Raw genomic sequence first — 26,007 nt, forward strand, 5'->3', positions numbered from 1 at the left:
TCCCAAATCCCATATTCTGTCAATAACAATAAATGATTTGTCAATAAGCTTTTAAAAATTTATCTGAAGATCGAAGTTATTCCTGAGAATATTACTATACTACTATTTCTACAGGTGGCTTCCAAGCCACTAGAAGTACCACGTAAGTTTTTTAAGGTAATAGAAATATTGTTCAATAGAGCTTTTTAGAGAAACTTTGTTCACAGCTTTTCAAGTTTTCAAATCAAATCAAGAAACTCAAACACTCACCAAAGAAGATTTGGAAATATGTCGATCTGGCGGGCATGCCTTATTCAATCAACATTTCCAAGATACGGATGAGAGAAGTAGGTCCTATACTTTGAATTTGATTTGGTTTTCTAATTTATTTTCAAACCAATTTTTTTGGACTAAGAACTTGAATTTATATCGATTGATTTATTGATTCAGTTATTACAAAATATAACCTACTTTGTAGAATGTATGAAAATTATTCAGGGCTACTTTCTTGTATTTATGAAGTAGAATTATAGTACCCTTTGAAATAAGTAAAATGATAAAACAAGAATACAAATTGTAACTACTAGTTTTGGTGATCACACCATTGTCAGGTTATAAAAATAAAAATACATTTCCAATAAAAGTCTACTCATTCATACTAGTAATATACTATATTTACAATTTTTATTCTTGTCTTATCAATTTTAAAGGGTACTCTAATTCTATCTTATAAACCTACTTTTTGTAACCATTTTCAATAGTTTCGTGTTGAATCTGTTAGCGTGTCAGCTGTCGCTTCTCCCCCAATCCTTCTTTTTATTATGAATATCATCATACGGATCAACCTATGGATATGGTTGGGAAGAGGAAGAGGTTTTCAATATGATTCATATAATTTGTTCCTTTGTTTGACATTTTTGAACTTTTCATGAGCGCTCAAAGTTGAGAAAAGTAGATTCCCAGGCCCCATGCTATAAATGGGCAGACACACATTTTGCCGAGGGTGCAAAAGTTTTGAGGGCGCGAATAGGAGATGATGAAAATAATTTAGAGAAACAAAATTCCCCCAAAAATATGACACAAGATTTTTAAAAATACATAAAACAGAACATGTGAATATGATACAGGCTACCGGAAATGTAAAATGTAAATAGTAAGAAACATGATAATTATAAGCTGATATGTCTAGAAAATTTTACTGATGAGATTTAAATACCATACTCTCTGCTGTTGTTCAAAAAGAATCACAGGAGGAGGCCATACCACAAGCTGGGAACAAACTTTATGCCTCCTACCCTGATGACATATGAAGTGAATTTGAAAATGATGTCTACACTTCAAAATGTATGCATAACAGGAAGATATCAGTGGAATGAATTTTTAATAACCAATAATAACCATGAATTTTTAGAATAAATTATAGAACATGGATTGAAGTTGACTTTCTCAAATCTTGTAGTAGCTGTTACAATATTTTCCTAAGCAATTGAAGAGCAAAATGACAAGCGGATTGGATGATATACCACGTAGAATAATGGAGGGATGCTTAAACCCAATCATTGCTCCAATAACAAGGTTGATGAACATAATTATCATTCAGCTCAGGTACCTTCCCTCATCAACTGAAACTTGAAAGGGTGTTTCCCATTCATAAAGAGGGATCAACAGAAGATGTTTGTAACTTCCGTCCTATACAAATAACAAGCTGTTTGTCCAAGTTATTTGAAAAATTAGCAGAAATAACAATATCCAGGCACCTGAAATCAAATAGGATCGATTCATCATGCCAATTTGGATTTCAGCTAGGAAAATCCACTACCATACAGTACTGATGCTGTTAATGATTTTCTGTTCAAAATTTATGACGCCCTGGATAACAATAAGAAGGCTTTAGGTTTATTCATTGATCTGAAAAAAGCTTTTGTTAGTCTTGATTACGATATCTTGATGAGAAAAATTCATCACTATGGATTCAGAGGATCTGAATTTGATTGGTTGAGATCGTTCATAACATCTCAGGTGGTTGAAATTGATGCAAAAAACCGGAATGTGAAAAATTATAAATACAGATCCAATTGCAGTGAATTGGAGAGAGGAGTAACACAGGGAACAATAATTGCTCCTATATTATTCTCCTTATTCATCAACAATCTCCCTAGTAATATACCAGGAGCCAGTAGTGTATTGTTTGCCGATGATGCCAACTTTCTCATCATAGGTGATACTATCCAGGAGATGCAGAGTGGGGGAGAACAGGTGGTAGAGAACATTCGAAATTGGTGTTGAAGCAAATCAAATCAAGGTGAATATTGAAAAGACATGTTATCTCAGTTCCTCCATAAATCATTTCAACGCTCCTGACACCTTCTACTTCGAGATGGACTTTGTTTATTCGACAGAGGCTGGCTTGAACAGCACTCTGGTTTGTGGACTGTATCAATTATATCGAGAAAATTTGGGCTGTCTGGCGTTGGGTAGCAAGTTGAACAATTTAAATGGCTAAGTGCACAATAACATAGGCCTACCTTCATGTCCAAATCCTCCTTGCTTCCAGGATCCCGGGTCCAGATCACAATACAAGATGAGACGACACTTGTAATAAATCACAATAAATAAATAGATCACTTTGCAAAAAATCAACATTCCGAGAAGTGGGCTGCTCAATTGGCTGGCAGTCAGCAAGTGGCACAAATATGCTATGCGCATCACCCTTCAATTGCCCCCTCCACCACACAACGCCAGACAAAAAAGGGGAACATTGATATAACGGCCGAACATTCCGCCCACCTTGGAAGAACTTCCAATAACAAAAAAAAAACCTATAACGAACCCTACTAGGGAAACTAGGAAAAAAGATATCTTCACTCCTCAGGGGCAATTGAGAAGACTTATACAAAAGGAGTAGGAGCCCCACGGAAAGGAGAGGCTGGGACGAGAAATAATGACTATATACAACCACTATACATAAAAACAAGAAACAAGGCAACTTGGGAACCTTTCCCACATGTAAAACGAGAAACCAAAAAACTTACCACTAAACTTATTGAAGTTCCCTACAATAAGGCCTAATCTTCATCAATAGGGAGGAGACATACCCTATTGACAGCCCTAGTGAGACTTCCTTTTGCAGTCTGTACCTCCACCACTCTCACAACTCCATCCTGTCCAGGGAATATCTTCGTTATTCAACCAAGCCTCCAGTGAAGAGGGAGTAGGTTACTTTCCTTCAAGAGAGCCTTACGTCCAATGTTAACATTACTATGTTTTCTGTACCATTTTGTTCGGGTTTGCAAGCTAGATACATACTCCAATTGCCAACGTTTCCAGAATGAGGATACAATTCCTTTGAATAAACTCCACCGATTTCTCAAGTTCACCGATTGAATTGATTCCTCTGACTCTTTACTCTGTGTTGCTAGAGTAATTTTTCTTGCTTCCAATTCAATCTGTTTGGAATTCTCATCATCATTACCGTGGGTTTGGTGTGACCAGCACTCCAGTGATTTGTCTAACCAATCAGGACCATTCCACCACAGAGAATTACCAATTAATTCATTGAGCAATCGTCCTCGACTAGCACAATCAGCTGGATTACATTCGGTTTGCACATATCTGAATTGCTCTGTAGACATGTGCTCCTGTACTTGACTTACACGATTTGTCACAAATGTAGCCCAACGATGAGGTGAAGACCGAATCCAACTCAATGCCACAGTTGAATAAGTCCAAGCTGCAATATGATCTATGTTTATAATTTTTGAAAGCACTTCTTGAGCTTCATGTAATAATCTAGCTACAAGGACAACCACACAAAGCTCCCATTTCTTCACTATCTCCACGGATGCTATATCATCCCAGTCACATCCCGATTGCCATAGATATTGAATTATACTATTGAAGGTAAGTATGAAAGTTGTTAAATATCCTAATGGATCAAAAATTTGTACTAAAGTTGATAAAACATTTTGTTTGTAGCTAGACTGGATGGATCCTCCACCCTATAGAATAGGTAGTCACCAATTGGATTCGATTGGAAGCCAAGAATTTTAATGGTTTTATCATAAAGTGAAATCTTTTGCATCAATAGTGCAATGCTCTGGAGGGAGATTTGATAGAATGGTAGAATGATTGCTGGCCCACTTTAGCAATTCAAATTTCCCTTTGCTTAACAATTAAGTAAGCTCAGACTGCAGTTGCTTGGTTGCTTCCATTGATGAGACTGATGTAACTATATCATCCATGTTAGTAGAAAACCGTGAGGCTTCAGAAGCCACAGGGAACATTTTTTTTCATCTTCAATAAACTGATGCGTAGAACAAGAAGCAAGAAATGGTGATGATGATACACCATATGACATAGTTGTTGGAGTATACACTTCATTCCTTCTCCCTTTCGGATTTTGTCCATTCTATTTCAACATTATCCTGTCTATCATCATCTAACTCTTCCGAATTCCGTTTCTCTTTTTCAAAAACATCTTGTCAAATTTCCTTTTTTGGTATAGGTCTTCCCATTGGTTTGATTTCATGTGGACTATGAATCACTTTTAACTCTTTCCCTAAATTACCATTGATCAGTAAATAACTGTTGAAGGCCATACCTTGTTTACCTGGAACTTCTCCTGAATTATCTCCGAATTCTTCTTCTCAAATCATGGAAACATTTTCTCCAACATTAGTTTCACCTTCAAGATATCCGATATCTCACTCGTATTTGTTTCCTTGGATGGTAATTCTACAATGTATCTACCAGTATTCAGATGACAAACAGTTGATTTGTATATCTCCTCACAAGCCATTTCACTTTCCAATAATTTTTTTGTCCTAGGTGGCTCTTCTACGACCCGAAATTGCTTCACCAACTCTTCTAAATTAGCATTGGAATACATGCAGAGATTATTTGCAGAGATTATACAGTAGAACTCTCCTCTGATACCTTACCCATCAGGCAGTAGCCCCATACAGTTTCTAGGGCAGATGGTGTACCCACTGGACCAATCACCTTTTTTCCAGTCAGAATGAAGGAGAAGTATTCAGCACCCAATAGAATATCAACCTCCTCTGAAAGGAAAAATTCAGAATCTGCTAGATCCAGTCCTTCAATATGTGCCCAGTACGCATTTTTTTCTGATTTGTAGCTGCTATTTTGTTGACTACCAACGCGGTAATTTTTAATGAAGGGGTGTTTGATGTTTCAAATTCACAGTTAGTAATTTCATCTGTCACTTCCAGTTTAGTTTCAGATAATCCATAGATTGGCAAACTAAGTGTTTTCTGCACCACTAAACCTAGTTTTTTCATGCATTGCCTTGTCATAAATGACTCGGTGCTTGCACTATCCAATGATACTTTGACATTATGATAATTGCCTTCATTACCTTGAACTACCAATTTAACAGTTGGTAACAATACTAAGGAACTATTTACATTCCAAAATACTTTTTTAGCTGTGTCAGTAACAAATGTTTGATGGCTTTGATCAGAGACATCGTGCCAGTCTACCCTGCTCATTTGTTTATTACCGGCCAATGTGTTGGTGTTTCCAACAGGCCGCTGTCTCGGCTCTAAATGGAGGAGCAAATGATGACGCAAATTACAGTGACTGCACGGCTCCCTTCTTCTACAATCTCTAATAAAGTGCCCTGCCAATAAACAGCATATACATAGTTCCCATCATTTTACACGTTTTAATCAATCAGATGGTTTGAGATTCAAGTACACTTCACAATTTTCCAGTTCATGAGAATTATTACATTCAATACATTTCAGCTCGTCTGATTTCGATTTAACAATCATAACTGAAGCTTTGTAATCTCCCATAGTGGGTTTCGATTTCTCAAACTGCTTACGTGAGGAGGCTTCTGATGATGTAGATGACCCCAATAAATCAGTGGATTTGGTAGCCTCCAAAATAACAGCTTCATCATTCAAAAATATTTGGAAGTTTTTCAAATTGGATACTGTTCCATTTCTTAGCAGTCTCTGCCACTTCTCTCTCAATTCTTCAGTCAGTTTTTTATGCAAGACAAATAATAACGGAATTGACCAGTCATTAACTGAATGACCAATTGGTTTTAGTGTGGCAATATACTCAGCTAAATGAGTGATGAATTTTCGTAGTGAGTCTGGTTGCCTATTAACTGATGGCATATCAAAAATTGCTTGCAAGTATGGGTCAGTCAGCTTGTAAAAGTCATTGTAGCGATTCAATAATATTTTCCATGCCTCAGCATAATGATCACTTGATGGGACTACAGAAATGACTGACAGTGCATCGCCTCTTAGTACAGACCAGAGATACATATGTTTTTGTATGTCACCATTATTATGAACCGTGGGTTCAAATAAATATTTAAATTGACTCCAAATTTTCAAATCACTGTCAAAAGTCATTAAAGGAAGCTTAGGTAGGGCAACTGACGAGATATTCCTAGTTGTAGGTGAAGAAGCTACATTGGAAGAACTAATATTCAAATTTGTTTGAGTGGATGGTAAGGTTTCAAGAATAGCCTTGACATTGAAATACATCTAATCAAATTCGCTCATCAGTGTTTCAAGCTCAGTTGTTTCCAATCGAGGATTTTGTTTGTTATAGTAGCTCTGCATCTTATCTATTATATCATTGAACTCCACCTGGTGGTGATCGATATGCTCACCAATAACTTTTAATAAATTCTTCATTTTTTTATTTTTTTGGATCCTTTTCGACAGCTTCGGCAACTTCATTAATCCGTTTTATTTTACGAATTAATGCATCTCTTTGAAACATCAAGTCTTTGATAACACTCATAGTGAGGCGATAACAGTGAGCGCTCGTCGAGAGAGAGAGAGAGTGAGACAAAGAGCCAAACAAGAATAAGAGGGAAAACACGAGAGCAGGCGACACAATGAAGAAGCCTACTGTAACGAACAATGGCTAGCTTATCTAATCATACAAGCCAAGCCAGCACTTCAACTTATGCTCAGTAGAGAATGATCGGTTATGAGGCTGATAATACTGTATTGATACTCATTTTAACAAACAATAACTGCTATTAATAACAAAGTAACAACAATAATCAATGCAAATAACTGCAAGTATCCTTTGAAAAAAGTAACAGCTCCAGTTACTGTTACAGCTAGATGACATATAAGTCTTTCTCTACTTATCGACATGAACTTGCCAGTCCAGCCTTGTGGCGCCAATGCAACAATCTCATGCAATAATACTATGACACAATTATTTACGAAAATATTACTTGTTCTACTCAATTTCCAACTTGAATTGAGCCCAAATTTCTCAAGAATACCACAAATAAACCATATATTCATTTACGACGACAAAAACAAGCCATATACACAGAAAAACCAAGAATAAAATAGGCATAAAAAACGACAAACCTATTAGACGATATTTCAAACTTATGTCCTATTCAAATTCAATTAACCAATGAATCCCAGACGGTTGGACCATTTATTCGACAGAGGCTGGCTCAAACAGCACTCTGGTCCTCCAGGCCGAACAGAAGACAATCAACATCAGGAACCGAGGAATGCGAGATCTGTTTCACTGTTCTCCCCGGTGCTCTGCTGACTGGCCTGGAGTGCGGCCACCGCTTCTGCACAGCCTGCTGGAGCGAGTACCTCACCACCAAGATCATGGAGGAGGGTGTCAGGCGGACGATCATCTGCACCGCACATGGCTGTGACATCCTTGTCGACAACGCATCCGTCATGCGACTTGTCTAGGACTCCAAGTTCAAGCTCAAGTACCAGCATCTCATCACCAACAGCTTTGTTGAGTGTAACTGCCTTCTGTGCTGGTGTCTGTCGCCAGACTGCAGTAACGCAGTGTGCATACACTATGTGGATGCATGACCAGTGCAGTGTTGGTGCCAGCACATGTTCTGCTTCCAGTGCGGCGAATTGTGGCACGATCCGGTCTAGTGTCGGCTGCTGCATTACTGGATCAAGAAGTGTGATGATGACTCGGGAACATCCAACTGGATTGTGGCCAACACTAAGGAATGTCCCAAGTGCAATGTCACAATAGAAAAAGATGGCGGATGTAACCATATGGTGTGTAAAAATCAGAACCACATGCAGTCACTCAAGTTTGAACACAAAATCTATGCCTCTGTCAAGGGGAAGATGGAGGAGATGCAGCAGCACAATATGTCCTGGATCGAGGTGCAATTTCTAAAGAAAGCAGTTGATATTTTATGCCAATGTTGGCAAACGTTGATGTACACTTATGTTACACTACTTACGCCAGAACAATCAGTCAGTGTTATTTGAGGATAACCAGAAAGACCTAGAAAGTGCTACCGAAAAGCTATCTGAATATTTAAAAAGAGAAATAACATCCAAAAATTTGGCCAATATAAAGCAAAAAGTACAGGACAAGTACAGGTATTGTGAGAGTAGACATAAGGTGCTGTTGGAGCATGTCTACGAAGGCTACAAGAAAGACTGGTGGGATTACAATGAGTCAGACTCAAAAATTGTTGTGCGCCTTCCCGTCATTGATAAGCTTTCCATTTTGAATTAATCATTCCAATTATTATCAAGCCAGTAACTCCATGTTCATATAATTTACACACATTTCACTCATGAAAACACGTTGTTACTACTGAAAAAAAACTCCTACTAATCTATCTTTTCAAATTTTTGCTAAATAAAATGGTTGATTATCATTGCTATGATGATCATTATAATTATTCGATAGAGAATGAATGAACAATTTAAATGGCTAAGTGCACAATAACATAGGCCTACCTTCATGTCCAAATCCTCCTTGCTTCCAGGATCCCAGGTCAAGATCGTGATATGAGACGAGATGACACTTGTAATAAATCACAATAAATCAAAAGATTACTTTGCAAAAAATCGACATTATGAGAAGTGAGCAGTTTAATTGGCTGGCAGTCGGCAACTGGTGCAATTATGCTATGCATGTCACCCTTCAATTGCCCCCTCTACCACACAATGCCAGACAAGAAAGGGGAACATTGATATAACGTCCAAACAGACTCAAAACAGGTCAAACCAGCAAATGTCTGCAGCTTCCAGGGTTTGAAAATGGATACTGGTTTGAGATAGAATGATCACATCGATGAATTGATTAAACGACTCAGTAAGGCCACATTCACAACTGCTACACTAGCAAGAACACTGCATCAGCAGATAGTCTTCTCCACATACTATGGATACTTTCAGCCTCTTCTTACCTACGGATTACTTTTCTGGGGCACATCATCGGAAATTATCAGGGTATTCTGAGCACAGAAGAGAGTGATTAGAATCATGCTCAAAAATCCGCCTGGAAATCCATGTAGAGAATTATTCCGATCAACAGGGACGCTCACACTACCTTGTCTGTATATTCTGGAGTCTGTAGCATTTGGTCTCAATCATGCATCGACGTGGACAAGAGGGGATGACCAACACGATTATAACACATGCTCAAGGAACATCTCTCGAATACAACAACATAGGACATTATTCTACGAGAAAAATCCAATTCACATGAGGCAAAAAATGATCAACTCACTGCCACACCATCTTGAGGAGATTGACAATAGAGTGCAGCTCAAGAAAAAATTGAAGGACTGGCTGGCTGATAGATGTTTTCATGACATGAATGACTTTTTGTTGTGATTTTTTTTGTTCTGTAATATATGTGATGATTGCCAAACAATTCAATTGTTGTACATGCAAAGAGTAATAAATTCAAAATCAAATTCAAGCAGAGCAGTCACTAACTACTCTGCAGAGAGAGGATTTTCTGCTATAAATCGTCTGAAGAATGTAGAGAGGTCAACAGTTTGAAAGACGTGATCTTGTTATATTTTATTTTTCACTTCATAAGATATAAGTGACATAGATTATTTGCTTTTACATTATAGTAATGATGGGGGGGGGGCGCCATTTGCCCAGGATGCCATTCGCAATTCACCTTAGCCTGGGACCTGTATATTCCTCAAGATTGGAGACAAATCTCAAACTGCTTGGGCACCCATTGAAAGTTCAAAAACGTCAAACAAAGAAACATATTATATGAATCACATTGAAAATCTCTTCCTCTTTCAACCATATCTGTAGAATTTCATTTTGACTGATACTTTTCTACTTATTGATGTTTTTTAGAAATATCAAAAATTGATATATATCTTGAAACCAAGGTTGATATAAGAAAATTTAACTGAATATTTTTTGTTAAGATTTTTGGGTAGATGTAATAATAATAATAATGAATTTTTATTTCCATCAATATACAGACAAGCAATCAAGCAATAATTAACATGAAATACTTTTCCTACTATAGTTTGACATTAATAATATGTGGAAATATTCAACCATGCAAGTGATAAAATCACGTCCGCATGATTGAGTACAGTTGAGAGCAATGCAGTTAGACAAGGAACAAGCAGAGACAGAGAAAGCTGGCAGATACAAATTCAACAAGGAAAATATATGAAAGATTAATCTAGTATTAATATTATAATAATATATTATTCATCACGCAGGACGAAGAGAAACAAAAAATATATATATATTTCAAAAATGATACGGAATAAAAAATGTTTAGAGGATATATATATATATATATATATATAATATATATATATATATATATATATATTTATATATGAAAAATGAAAAAAAAACATTAATCAGTTTTGGCAAAATTGGAGCAATAGATCATTCATCACTCATGATCATTCATGTTGATGATAATGAGCTATTTACAGTTTTAGGTGAATCTCGAACCACTGGAAAGTGAATATATACAGAGTTTTCTGGAAAGAGGTGTCCATAAATCAGGGCGTGATTCCACTCATGGAAAGGAAAAAAGTTCAAATTAACGTAGGTCCAAAAATGCTTAGTTACCATGTTATACAAGATGAAAGATTTCATTTGTATTACACTTCAAAAACACGGACTATTTATATAGGCTCAGCAGAACAATCTAGAAAGGTGGAGAATATAGTGTCAACCTCTCATACAGAACTTTCCAGAAGGGTCTGGAGGTGTGGCAATCTGACCAATTGCAGTGCATGGGAACGGCCAGTAGGTTTGAGAACGTACTTGCCATTGGTCGATGGTTCCCTGCACCAAAACCAGAACACACTGGAATGATCTGGGGGCCCCCTGCCTCCTCCGTGTTGTTTACCAGAAAATTCCAGAGACCCCTCGCCTCTGTCATTCCTCTAAAGGCCTCATACATACCAATATAATCATATTATTATTATTTGTTAGATCAGCCTCTTCAGTTTGAGCATACTCACTTTACAAAATCAACTCTTCCACAGATACTGTACTGCTGTGTTTAGAAAATGTGATAAAACATAATGAAGGAGAACTGACTTATAATGAGTTCATAAGATGCAGACTGGCCACAAAGTAAGTTTCTTTGGAAAGCCATATTATAGAGGGATTCATGTTATTAAGTCAGCACCTGATTAATGTTGGTTTGCTATTCATGTTAATCATTAGAAAAAGCAGATAGCTCAATCATTTTCTAAAGCCGGTTGCAGACAAACCACTATTGCATGTGTGTTGTAGGAGTGACTATTTTCCATCTGTGGTACCACAAACTACAGCACATATGAATGAATGCATTGGCAGGCATGGCAGTGGCACAAATACTTCCACATGGCATTGTGCACTGTAGTATGCGATTATTTTCCTTGTGATTATTGTACCACTGGTTTGAGCACCACGCTTTTCCTAGCTTCTGTACCACAATTGCAGTTGCTGTGACTCTTGAAACAGCTGTATGATAAAAACACCCGAGTATCAAAACAGCTGAATGATAAAAACACCAGAGTATGATACAAACATCTGAAAACTGTTGCACTAATGTGGTTTTATCGAAAGTAGTGTGAAAGTCTATCTGCGTTAGTTGTATTGTTCTGTGGTATGTTTGGTCCCACATCACACATGTGATAGTGGTTCGTCTGCAACCGGTCTCACTCTGCAACATTCTAAATTTTTCATGGTCTAGCAGAACGAGTTACACACAAATCGATCTTTGAACATCCAATATTGGCATTCTTATAAATTCTATTATACTGTATTTAACATAACTTGGCAAACACATGATGTGTTTGCAAAGCTTCATCAAATATGAAAGAATCATGGAGGCCATTCTGGGAATATGGAATGTGGTAATCTTTTCACCAGAAACTAGTTTCTGGTCCAAATTCCTGCCCCACAGTTAAAGCCTGGTAAATTGTGACTGTTCAAATTTTCAGAGTTCTCATCGGTCGATTGAATTGTAGTTGCTTGCTTCTCTGCACAATTCTCTGATAGCTTGTGTGTTTACCATAGCATAGCCATAGAATACTCTACCAAAAAAGATGAAGTTTGATATCCATTTGTTGAATGAATTTTTCTCCATAGAAAATTTGAGAGTAGTGGAATGAAACAAATGCACACTTTTCTAGATGGTAAGTCTGTAAGAAGGCCTTCGTTCATTTATGCAGCTAGTAAACAACACATTCTGGTGTGAATCAACTTCATAATTGCACGCCAAAAGCTTGAACCAATGATTTTGAAATGGCGTGCCATGGGAACATTCTATACTAGTCATGAGATTGAACTATTTACCACTAGAACTGGAACAATTTACCACTTTTTCATGTTTCCAGATCGTGCCCAATAAGGATGGCAAAAATCAAACTTCCAAAAGCATATGTGTAACTGGCTTATCTGACTAACACACACATCAATTTTAGAAGTATGATGATAATATTGGGGTCAGATCAGCAGTCACCTCCATCTAGACTGTTGCCACAGTCAGACATGTAGACTGTGCTATCTGCAACATGATTCCAACTTCCAGAGCCCTTCTTCCATCTCCCTCTCCTTCTCTTGCTCTGGAACTCTCTTATAACTAGAATAGCTTCTTTGATCGACTGAGCGTTTTGCTATTCTCTATTCCCTTGTTTTCTCTGTCTGGTCTTCCTTGACCAATCTTCTTCTTTTCTCTTTCTTAATTTCTTGGGTAGGCAAGGCTCATCAGCTGGCTTGGAACAACTTGTCTAGGAAAGTAAACCTCATAAGAATCCTGTGAATTCAGATGCAGAAAGGTGGCGGCCCCACCATCGAACTCAACCTGTGCAGCACTCATAACATGGCCAGGGCATCTTTGACTTACTGGTGAACTTCAAACAGCCTCGGATAGGACCGGAAAAATGGATAAACAAAATGGACTGCCAAAGAAAAAACAATTTGGAATAATGGAAACATTGATTTTTGCAACCTGGAATGTGAGAAGTGTAAATAAGAAGGAGGGCGAGCTGATGAAAGAGTTGGAACAGCATAAGATACACCTGACTATGATAACAGAGACTAAGAAGAAGCTGAAGGGAACAAAAGATTGAGGAGAGTACATTGAAATTTGGAGTGGAGTAGATCGAAATAGGAGAGCCTGTGCTGGAGTGATGGTCTTGGTTGATCAGAGATGGAAAAATAGAATAGGGAGTTACTCCTTTGTTAGTGGAAGAATAATAAGGGTCCGATCCAAGATGGACAGAGGTTACTCGACTCTATTTGGCACTTATGCTCCTGAAGAAGGAAAGAAAGAGGCTATGATAGAATTTTATGAATAATTACAGAAACAGTTGACCACATGCAAAAAAGCAGACTATGTCATTGTAGCTAGAGATTTGAATGATCAAGTAGGAAACCAGCCGATTCCACAGGTGGTAGGAACATTTGGGGAATATCACCTGAATGAGAATGGCAGACAGTTGCGAGACTTTTGCACATACAACAAGTTGAAGATCACATATACATTCTTTAGGAAAAATGATATATACAAATATACCTGGACAGGAAGAGGATACAGATCTCTGATTGACTATGTGATTGTGAACAAGGAACTGTCCAGACAGGTCCAGGATCCCAGAGTATATAGAGGAAGTGATGTGGCCAGTGACCATTTCCTCGTCGTTTCTGGAAAATTAATTTGAGGACAAGATGGAGGAAAGCTAGTAAACCTTAAAACAAAGGGGAGAACAAAGTTTTCAAAGTGTATCTCTTGCAAACCAAGAGTATGAGAATTTTATATCAGACAAAACTAACACAAAAGCTCTCTACAAGACCGACAGTATTTACAATTGGAGGTGAATGGGAAAACATCGAAGATACTATCAAAGGAGTAGCCCATGAAACACTTGGCATGAAAAAAATTGTTGAAAGACGAAAAGGTTTGAAAATTTGGGATGACGAGATTTCTCAAGCTATTGCAGACAAGAAAAAAGCATACAAGGAACTCCTTCAGTCACCAACAGACCACACAAAAGGAAATTATCGGCTCAAACATAATGGAGCCAAAACAATTTCTGGGAAAGCACATGAAGATTCATCTCAGGAATAGAGGATGATCTTCATGGCAGGCAGGAAGTTGCTTACAAATGGATGAGACACCTCAATAGTACGGTTAAAGAGATGAGATGAAAAATGTGAGCAAACATGGATGGATGGATTGAACACTACAAAGTGGTATGACCAAAATTTGCCAGTCATGGAAAGTATTGACCAGCAGATGGATCCAGTGAGTGATGTTGATCTCATAAGCATTGATGAGTTGGAAGAAGCCCTCAATCAAACGAAAAATACGAAGGCAACTGGGGTGGATCTGCTGAATATGGAGTTTTTAAAATATGGTGGAACATTATTGAAATTTCGACTGCTTCATTTAATCAATGTGTGCTGGACATCACATTATGTGCCTGAGGAGTGAAGAAAAGCTTTTGTAATGTCTCTATCAAGAAGGGAAGCAGAAAATACTCAAATAATCATAGAGATATATGATTGTTGAGCAATGTCTATAAATCAGCAGAATATTCTGAACAATAGACTTCGGAGAATCTCTGATGTACTTTTATTGAAGGAGCAGGCTGGTTTCAGAAAGGGCCAATCATGTATGGACTATGTTTTCTCATTGAAACAGATCATAGCAAAAAGATCATGAAAAAGCGTTTGATGAAGTCAATTGTCAATTATTATAAGATAAGCTGATCAAAGGAGGTTTCTCAAATCATCTAGTCAAAGTTATCAAGAGTCTGTACAGTGAGACAAAAATAATTCTAGTCTGCTCAGGCTCCCAGTCAGACGAAATTGTTATAAATGTTGGTTATCAAACTCTTCAATACTGTATTTATGCGAATGACCTTTGTAGGAAGTGGAAGCAAAAAACTCACTTAGGTATACAACTAACACACAATATTGCTGTCAATTCATTGTGATTTGCAGATGATCAAGTGATATTGCAGGAATTAGAGGACAATCTGCAAAGAGTAATGTACCAATGCCATCTCCTGAGCTCAGAATATAATATGATGATTTGCACAAAACAAAAGTGATAAGGGAGTATAAGGGATTGTGATCACAAGTCACTATGATCGAAGAGAGTTTCTCTCTCTCTCAAATTTGAATTTCTTTTTCATATTCTGCTAGTTGCTGTTCCCCGAATGTCTCTGTGGCTTTCAAAAAACTAGTTCTAGCTAGATATGCATCTCGCCTGAAATCAAATAATCGCTTTGCTTCTCTCAACAATAGCCACTTGTGCTTTCACCAACTTAATCTGAATCACGACGTTCATTTGACTTGGAAGTAGTATCTTTTGGCTTCGACAGTGTAAGGGATTGTGATCACAAGTCAAATACACTCAAGTTTCTCTCTCAAATTTGTATTTTCAAATTCTGCTAGTTGCTGTTCCCCGAATGTCTCTGTGGCTTTCAAAAAACTAGTTGTAGCTTATATGCATCTCACCTGAAATCAAATAATTGCTTTGCTTCTCTCAACAATAGCCACTTGTGCTTTCAGCAACTTAATCTGAATCATGACGTTCATTTGACTTGGAAGGGATACATCAAGGTTGTCTTACACTTATCTAAATACCTACTTGCATAATTACTCAAATATAACTATAATCAATAGCTTTCATTTTTCCTTTGATAGAAAAAAGTTCTGTCTAAATCTACTTCCATAATATTACTACCAGTCTTAATTTGTTACTCAAATAATCTACTTACTTTTCATTTTTAACAATCACCTTTAAGTACTTTCTCAGAATAACTTGTATGTGTTATCTCTAATTCTGCCTTATCTCTAAATAAGTAGTCATTCACTGTCATATCAAAATAAAAAATTAAAATATATTCTTTTCTCCTCATGCTCACTCTCCATGAATGGAGAGTTTGATGTCCCTCTAGAATATTATGATTGATATGTGATTTTCAATCATTTGTATTTTCTCTACATTTAACAATATACAGATTTTATTTGAACTTTTACATTTCTCCTATTCGATTGAACATCTCTTGAGATGAAAATCTTTCTTGTTACTGCATCTCAGTAAACATGTGTATCAACAGAACCGCCGATTTTTTGTTTCACTTCAATGTAATTATGCACTTTGCTCAAGTACTATCATTAAAATTTCATGTATATTGCTATCTGCAAATATGGGTATCTGCTTTCTACAATCAAGTAGTATGCTGCTTTCTTTATTTAGCTACATCTTTACATCAGTGCAATTTCATCTAATTTTGCTTCAACTCTGATGCTCCATTTTGGTGATGCAGAACTATTGTGAAGCTTCATGGTTTTTTCTTATGACTGGTCCTTTAAAAACTTTACCACAAATAATAACAGTAAGATCAAATTAAATAAAACAAGATGAATTGAATCTCTTCCATTAGATGAAGTGAGAAGGAGAGTTGATAAGAATGGTTTCCAAGCCAATTTGCATAGAGTGAGATTTCAGAATCACTCTTTTCTGTCAGTGTTACTTGAATTGTTTTGAGATTTCCACTTGCCATTGCTGCAATGACAAGTCCATAGAGAGAAAGAACAATTCAGTTACATCTGTCAGTTAGATACATGCCTCAGTTCTGTTATTTCCTTAAGAAAAACCTGTCACTGGAAGTTTCATTTCTCCATACAAATGGTGTTGTGAGAAAGAAGTGAGAGAGTAGGCTTGCTAACTGAATCACTCTTCACTGTCAGTATTACTTGAGTTGTTTTAGATTTCCACTAAGCATTGCTGCAATGACAAGTCCATAGAGAGGAATAACGATTCAGTTAAAATCTGTCAGTTAGATACATGCCTCATTTCTGTTATTTCCTTAAGAAAAAACCTGTCACTGGAAGTTTCATTTCTCCATACAAATGATGTTGTATGTGATGGAATGTGATTATCGTTTCACTTAAATCTGTCAGTTAGACACACTTCTCATTTCTACTTCTTCCTATTCTTCCCCGTTCCTCTACTTCTCCCTCTTCTTCCTCTCATTCTTCTCTTTGGATGCTTGTTATTATATCGTTTCACTTAAATCTGACAATTAGACACACTTCTCCTTTCCACTACTTCTCCCTCTTCTTCCTCTTCCTCTCTGTTCTCTCTATGATAGCATGATAAATTTTTTGAATGTGATTATTGTTTCACTTAAATCTGTGAGTTAGAGAAAGATGACTTGGTTAAATCTGAGAAACTCGTTTCACTTGAATCTGTCAGTTGGACAAAAATGTTTCAGTTGAAGCTCTCCTTCCAAACACGATTCACTTTAATCTGTCAACAGTAGAGCCATTGAATTTCTCATTCTCCTTCTTCTACTTCCAAACTCGATTCACTTTGGTTGAAAGAAAGCGAGTACTTCTTCTCTATTCTCATACTTCTTCCTATTCTTCTCCTTTCCTTTTTTTGAAAGTGACTATTTCTTATCTGTTCTCTCTATGATAGCATGATAAATTTTTTGAATATGATTATTGTTTCACTTAAATCTGTCAGTTGGACACACTTCTCATTTCTACTTCTTCCTATTCTTCCAAACTCGATTCACTTTGGTTGAAAATCACACAGTTAGAAGTAAGATGTTTCAGTTAAATCTGTCAGTAGGAGAGTCTTGGATTTCTCATTCTTCTTCTCCACAGTAAAAATCTCACAATTGGAAGTAAGATGTTTCAGTTAAATCTGTCAGTAAGATCTGTCGTTTCACTTGTTGATAGTAACCTTTCTATCCTTTTTCTCATTCTCCTTCCAAACTCGATTCACTTTAATCTGTCAGCAGGAGAGTCATTGGATTTTTCATTCTCCATTCTTCTACATCCAAAATAGATTCACTTTAATCTGTCAGCACTAGAGTCATTGAATTTCTCATTCTCCATCTTCTATTTCCAAGGACATTTCACTTAAATCTGTTAGTAATAGACTAATTGAAATAGACCGTGACTAATAATAGATTAAATGGAGCATAACTAGAGAAAGTGAGAGAGAGTGAGAGTGAGAGAGCATCATTGTTATCATCTTCTTCCTCTTCTTCTTCTTCTTCCTCCTCTTCTTCTTCTTCTTCTTCCTCTTCTCCTTCTTCCTCTTCTTCCTCCTCTTCTTCTTCTTCCACCTAGAGAAAGTGTGAGAGAGACAGAGAGAATCATCATTATCATCTTCTTCTTCTTCCTTCCTTCTTCTTCCTCCTCTTCTTCTTCCTTCTCTTCTTCTTCTTCCTCTTCTTCTTCTTCTTCCTCTTCTTCTTCCTCCTCTCCTTCTTCTTCTTCCACCTCTCCTTCTTCTTCCTCTCCTTCTTCTTCTTCCTCCTCTCCTTCTTCTTCTTCCACCTCTCCTTCTTCTTCTTCCTCCTCTCCTTCTTCTTCTTCCACCTAGAGAAAGTGTGAGAGAGAGAATCATCATTATCATCTTCTTCTTCTTCTTCCTCCTCTCTTCTTCTTCTTCTTCATCTTCTTCTTCTTCCTCCTCTCCTTCTTCTTCTTCCTCTTCTTCTTCTTCTCTTTTAGTGTCTTTTTTGTATCTTCTTGTTGTTTCGCCGTTTCACCCCTCTCTTCTGCCTTGCTGCTTCGTCGCAGCCACCTTGTCTATACAGCAGGATGACGGCGCGGCCACGCTGAGTGTCGGCGATGCCCTCAAGCGGGCTGTCTCTCCTTTCCCTGATCGTCTTAAAGTCGCTCATGTCAATGCACAATCCCTTCTCTGCCATATAGATGAATTTAGGCACACTTTCGAGGGCAAAGATTGTGACATCATTCTTATATCTGAAACCTGGCTAAAACCGACAATCCCTAATCGACTTGTCGCACTAGAGGATTATGTGCTCATTAGGAATGACCGGTTACACAAGAATGGGGGAGGGGTTGCCGCGTTTGTCAAGCGTTCTCTGTTGCCTGTTCATAAGTTTTCCTCTGATACCTCCCGTGCAGCTAGACCTGAATACATGTTTATTGAGGTAAAGTGTAACGGAGTTAAAATGTTATAGCAGTTTGCTACAGGCCGCCTCATATTGGGTATATGTCAGAATTTGAGGAAGCACTACTTGAGCTGATGGTGCCCTATGAACATGTGGCTATCATGGGTGACTTCAATACTGACTTACTTGGACCTGATACTCATGACAAAATACAACTGACCACTATGTTTTTTGCGAATGGTATGACCTTGCTGCCTCTCCAAGCTACGCACCATACATCCACCTCTGACACATTGCTTGATCTTATTGCAGTTGCTGATAAGAAGTCAGCTGTGTGCCATGGGCAGATCCCTTTTCCAGGCCTTTCAGCACATGATATGATATTCCTTGTCTATAATATCAAGAGGCCTAAGCCTAAACCTAAAATAATCACTTATAGGGATTATAAACATATTAACTACCACAGCTTGTTTAATGATGCAATTAACCTTGACTGGCTACACATATTCCATACTAACGATGTTAATGTTATGTTGAACATTTTGAATCACAATATAATCTCTCTTTTTGAAAAACATGTTCCTTTGAAAAATCGTAGAATAACCAGGGATCCTGCTCCATGGCTCACTGATGAGATACGCCAGCTGATGAGGGATCGAGATTATTGGTGCAAAAAAGCAAGAGCGTCAAAAAGCCCTAATGATTTCAATCATTATAAGCGTTTGAGAAACTCTTGCAAGCAAAAAAATTAGAAATTCTAAAGCTACATTTTACCGAGACTTGATCTCCTCAAAGCGATCATCAACTTCATCTTTGTGGCATGCTCTGAGGGGGATTGGGGCTGGCAAGGGGAGGCAGGTACCGACTGTTGCTCACTCGCTGGATGATCTCAATGATTTCTTCACTGACATCCCTGTAAGTTTGGACCAAGCTCGTGCTCACTTTGACTCTCTGCCTGATTGTCATCAAAATGAGGATTTCTACTTCTCCAATGTCACGGAGCAAGAGGTCTTCTTGGCTGTTCATAGAGTAAAGAGTAATGCTGTTGGTGCAGATGGTATCCCAATCAAATTTATCAAAATTATCCTTCCTCTCATCCTTCCTTTCCTCACTCATTTAATCAATACCTCACTTTCAACGTCGGTTTTTCCTGATGGCTGGAAGTCATCTATTGTGATCCCCTTGAACAAGATCCCTAACCCTCTCTCTCCATCTGATTACAGGCCTATTAGCTTATTGTCCGTCTTGTCAAAGGTTCTGGAAATCATTGTTCACTCTCAATTGAGCACATTCGTTCATGGCTCTGGATTGATTGGTGACTTTCAATCGGGGTTCCGTAGTGGTCATAGCACCACCTCTGCACTCCTGAGAGTAACTGACGACATCCGTAGGGCCATGGATAATAGAGAGCTAACAGTTCTAGTCCTAATAGATTTTAGCAAGGCATTCGACAGTATTTTCCATCCTACTCTACTCTACAAACTCAGAAAATTGGGTTTTTCCAACTCCACTGTGGCATGGGTGAGGTCCTATCTTCGGGGTCGGTGTCAGTGTGTGAGAGTTGGGGATGCCTCTTCATGGTGGCGTGAAGTGAACAGAGGAGTTCCTCAGGGTTCGGTATTGGGTCCTCTATTGTTCAGCATTTACATAAATGACGTGACAAGCACTCTACTTACGACCAGACATCACCTGTATGCAGACGATTTACAAATATACCGACACTGCAAGAAAAATGACTTTGGTGTCACAGTTGATGAGGTCAATGCTGACTTGACTCGTTTGGTACAGTGGACTGAGAATAATGGACTAAAAATTAACGAGACAAAATCGAAATCTATAGTGATAGGTTACTCAAGAATTTTAAACACAATTGACATATCTAACGGACCATACATAACATTGAATAACATACAATTGGAATACAGTTCTGACGTGAAAAATTTGGGACTGACAATGACAAGGACTCTTGACTGGACCAGCCACGTGACTCAGACTTGTAACAGGGTCATTGGGGGGATCATGACATTGAAGAGGATCTCTGACTTCATTCCCTTTCCTACAAAGGTTATGCTGGTCAAGACTCTGATTTTCCCAATCTTCAACTACTGTGACATTGTGACTCTTGACATGACAGTTCAACTTTTGCAGAGGATGCAGCGTGCACATAATTATTGTGTTCGCTTTATCTTCAACCTGAGACGTGACGAACATGTGACCGAATACTTTAACAGACTTGAACTCATGAAGCTGCGTGAGAGTAGATCACATCATGCTTTGTGCTTCCTGCATAAGATATTGAAAACCAAAACGCCTAAGTATCTGGCAGTGGAGTACCGTTACTTGGGTGATTTTGGCCGTGGAGGAACGCGGCATGGATCCCATCTGCTGGCTGTCCCAACACATAGGACTGTTATGTTCAATAAGTCGTTCCTTGTGACAGCCTGTAGTTTATGGAATTCTTTGCCTGCTGAGCTGAAGCTAGTTGAGGGACGTCGCCGGTTCGGCGCGGCTGTCTTGCGGTGGATCAGAGGTGGTGGACTCGGCTGGAATGCTCCCTAACCCGTAATTCAAGTCTATATAGTGTATATATATGTGTGTGTGTGTGTATGTGTGGTTCCTCTCTTTCTTCCTTCTTTCTCTCTTCCTTTTCTTTTCTTTCTTCTCCCTTCTTCCTTTCTTCTACCGGAATAATCTATGGATTTGGACTGAAAATTCTCAACTGTATTCACTTTTCTCTTCTTCCTTTCTTCATAACCACCTTTACGTACTCAAATTTGAAAGGAGTTCGAGTTTTCTCTTTTTTTTTTATTTTTATTATATTTATATATAATTATAAATAATTATAATATAATAAAAATTTAAATATAGTTATTATATTTATATATATTTTTTCTTGTAAATTTTCTAAGTTATTGTTTTCTTTTACTTTAGTTCATTGTTTATGATGTTGTTTTAGTTGTAACTTAGAATTGTATGGAGGGTTAAGTGTAAGAGAGGGCCGGCTGTGCCCTAACTTCGCCCTCCTAGGTTTTTAATAAAGGCAGCGATTCTTCTCCTTCTTCTTCTTCTTCTCTTCTTCTTCTTCTTCTTCTTCTTCTTCGTCTAGAGAGAGAGAGAGAGAGAGAGAGAGAGAGAGAGAGAGAGAGAGAGAGAGAGAGCATCATCGTTATCATCTTCTTCTTCCTCTTCTTCTTCTTCTTGTTCTTCTTCTTCCTCCTCTCCTTCTTCTAGAGAGAGTGAGAGAGAGTGAGTGAGAGAGAGAGAGTGGTACTTCTAAGGGGGCGGTGGAGGTGGCGGGAGTGGTGCGGGGGGAAGGGGGGAAGGTAGGATGGGTGCGGGGGGAAGGGGGGAAGGTAGGATTGGTGCGGGGGAGGGGGGAGGGGGAAAAGTCGCAAAAAAGTCTCGCAAAAACCGCGTTATCCGTCTACTAGCAACAGATAGGCAATTTGAAGTGGGTGGTACTCGCATCCAGACTGTAGGCTCCTTTGTGTATTTGGGGAGTGCAGTGACCAAGGCTGGGGGCACTGATGAAGATGTTGGAAGCTGAATTAGAAAAGTGAATGGTGCCTTCATCCAATTGAACAATTGGTAATCACCAATGAGAATCTCTGGCAGTTAGCAAATCAATGTCCAATCCAAGAGGAACAGAAAAGGAGAAAATGGAGATGGATTGGGCACACATTGAGAAAAGAAGATGGTGTGATTGAGAAGACTGCATTGAGCTGGAACCCCCAGGGATCGCAAAGATAAGGACGCTCACGGATGACATGGAGAAGAACAGTCGAGGCAGAGTACAGGCAACAGGGAAAGACTTAGGCAGAAGTTAAGAGGCTCGCAGCCAATAGAGATGAGTGGAGAACGTTTTTGGTGCCCTATGCTCCTCAAGGAGCCAAAGGAACTAAGTCAAGTAAATCGAGTTGTGGAGGGATATCAATGATATTCCAATATAGACCAATATCGAGAATTGAAAAAATTAATAAAGATTGAAACATCAATTTTTCTTTATTGGGACTTCTCCTGGGCCACTTCCAGAGCTTTCATGAACCTCCCAATGGATGTCACGGATCTTTAGTGAGGTCCACACGTTATAATGGCAGTGGAGAAAGATAGGAGAACAATGTTGCCGATCTTCTGTCTTGTCAATGCCTTGTATACAGTACCTGATACAGGTTTATTGATGTAATGTCAACTATTCATTCTTGTTTAAAATAATCAATTATATTTAATCAAGCAAGAAATTACATTTTTTAATAATTTCATAAAGATTTTCCCAATTAAGTTGAGCTAAATTTGCTAAACTTGAGTTTCAATGCACTAAAGTGAGGTCCACGTTATAATGGCAGTGAAGAAAGATAGGAGAACAACGTTGCCGATCTTCAGTCTTGGCAATGCCTTCTATAGACGGTAGCTGATACAGGTTTATTAATGTAATATCGTTTAAGATAATTTATTATATTTTATTAAGCAAAAAATCATATTCCACAATAATTTCATAAATAATTTTCATAATCAAGTTGAAATATTTTGTAAATTAATTGTCAATTCCACATTGTTAAAAGACGATCTGGCAAGAGAGCAAAGCGAGAAAGAGATAGGGCTATCAGCTTTGTTGAATGCGATGGACAAGGACGGCAATACCATTACTAATCTAACACTGCCATTATAACGTGGTCCTCACTGAAAGGCATCATAATCAGTGGTTTTTAATTATTATTTAACGAAAATCCTAAATGCATGCTGCAAATTACCCCTAAGACTTCTGCAACTGCAGACATTGACAACAGGGTTAACAGCTAGATGGGAATTCGATGAGAACTACTATCCAAAAATTATTTAGTTCAATCCAAAAAAAAATAGTTCATCTGTAATCAGTGGTTTTATTGAAACTTATTATTTGGCTCGAATAAATTATGTGAAACTGATAATATCATTTTTATTCCACCTCAATATGAACGTCTTACTTTTTCTTCCAGGTTTAGGGAAGCTAGAGGCGGATCGGCCACGCTGCAGATGGCTCCTCCCGGTCAACAAGCACCACCTGACAATTTTGGTGAGGGGCCCAGCAAGAGACAAAGAACGCAACCATAATTTGTCTGTTCGTTCATCTTTATAACAAGTACATAATTGTAATTATCAATGATGTAATCTTAATCCATCAGCATTACTCCAATACAGCATAAGAAATTAACTCAATCATGATAAATAATAGGGGTATTCACAATGTTGTTTTAGCCAGCTAAAGTGCTATTCAACTCTGGATTGTGAATGCCCCATCTGAAACCAACTGCTATAAGCAATGGTCTATAAATACAGGTCATGACACTCGTGTTCCTAATGGAGCGGCCATTATATGGGGTCTTTATGGCGATACATTTGAAAATCCAATTCAATTCAATTTGCTCATAACAAAATTATGCATTTTAAAAACAATATTCTAGTTCAGATTATATGTGAATTCAGGTTTTCAATTTTCCAATGAAAATTGAATTCACATATAATCTGAACTAGAATATTGTTTTTAAAATGCATAATTTTGTTATGAGCAAATTGAATTGAATTGGATTTTGAAATGTACCGTCATAAAGACCCCACATAATGGCCGCTTCATTTTTCATTTATTTATTATTAAAAATTGTTCTTATTCTTGTAACTTTAGTATTAGGATTTATAAGGCATTAGGACAAGACAGAAATATGCGAGTCCAACTTCAAAAAGAGTTTCAAGTCCCCGATCAATTACATTTAAAAATCAACAATTCAGTTCCTAGTTGGGATCTAAATATTATTATTCTGTCAGAACAATTTATTCTACAATTCAATATCCCTTGAATAATATAACAAAATAACACATCGTGCTCTTGTTCAATCTATAATGATAACAGCTGATAAATTTGGAAATTGGTGAACTAGAACCCCATAAAATGGCGATTTTGCAATGCATCACGGAATTGTGTCATGACCTGTATTTTATAGACCTTGCTATAAGATAACTGCAATAGCGTTCCAAGCGGATAATTAGTGTAACTCGAAGTTTATAACCTCACTTTTGCTACCAAAATATGAACAAATATAAACAAATATGGCCGCCGTTTTAACAGAGTTGGCTAGAGTTAGTGGACTCAAACCTGTGCTATCTGCTATCTCGCCTTCTATTTTTTTCTGACATACCACTATAGCATTGAGTTAACACCGACTCAGAACATAGCAGGAGTAGCTAACTTAGCCAGCTAACTCCAACATTCTGAATACCCCTATTAGGCTACTTACAAGACATTTGTACAAGTGTTAACTGATTATAGCATTAGGATTTTTTGCCGTGTGTTTCTCTATATCTGATATGCCTGTTTATATAGTACATGTATTCATGTATGTATACACTTTTAGGACCAGACGCCCAGTAACATGTTGCAGATTATTGTAGCTGGATGACAGTTCTAAGGGATAGTTTCTGAGCACAAAGGAATCAATATTCTTAATCTCAGTAGTTCCTCTGATATTCTATTAGAAAGCTTAATTGAAATGCTGGAAATTGTTCTCTGTCTTAGGGCCAGTTTCCAAGCTCGGGTTTAGCTAAGTTCTAGACTTTGAACAGTTGAAGTCAGAAGATTGACTTTCCAAACAAGGCGTAGTCATAGTCCACGTTTGAATTGAATTTTGAAAATTAAGCAAAATATAAAATAAAGAGAAAAATTCTGTGGAATTTCAGCTATTTTGGAAGTATTTAGGAATGTTTCATTTCGTCAAGGAAAAACGTTTCCAAGTATAGAAATGAGAAATTAGATATAATCATTAATCATAGAAGCTACAACTATGCCTGTTTTCAGAAAGCCAATTTTC

At 37.7% G+C, this 26,007-nt stretch overlaps 1 protein-coding gene and 1 pseudogene across 1 annotated transcript in view; both read left to right on the forward strand.

Annotated features, from left to right (window-relative positions):
- Positions 1 to 24,571, forward strand: part of LOC120354189 — a 44,647-nt gene extending 20,076 nt beyond the window's left edge. The window contains exons 3-5 of the mRNA XM_039440735.1: positions 207 to 326; positions 11,273 to 11,363; positions 24,145 to 24,571. Coding sequence (XP_039296669.1) covers positions 207 to 326; positions 11,273 to 11,363; positions 24,145 to 24,259 — 326 coding nt within the window. The 3' untranslated portion in view covers positions 24,260 to 24,571. The remainder of the gene's footprint in view (positions 1 to 206; positions 327 to 11,272; positions 11,364 to 24,144) is intronic.
- On the forward strand, positions 5,448 to 8,508 carry LOC111058133 (annotated as a pseudogene).
- Positions 24,572 to 26,007: the final 1,436 nt, after the last annotated feature.

This window comes from Nilaparvata lugens, chromosome 14 (assembly GCF_014356525.2).
Source record: "Nilaparvata lugens isolate BPH chromosome 14, ASM1435652v1, whole genome shotgun sequence".
NCBI lineage: Eukaryota > Metazoa > Arthropoda > Insecta > Hemiptera > Delphacidae > Nilaparvata > Nilaparvata lugens.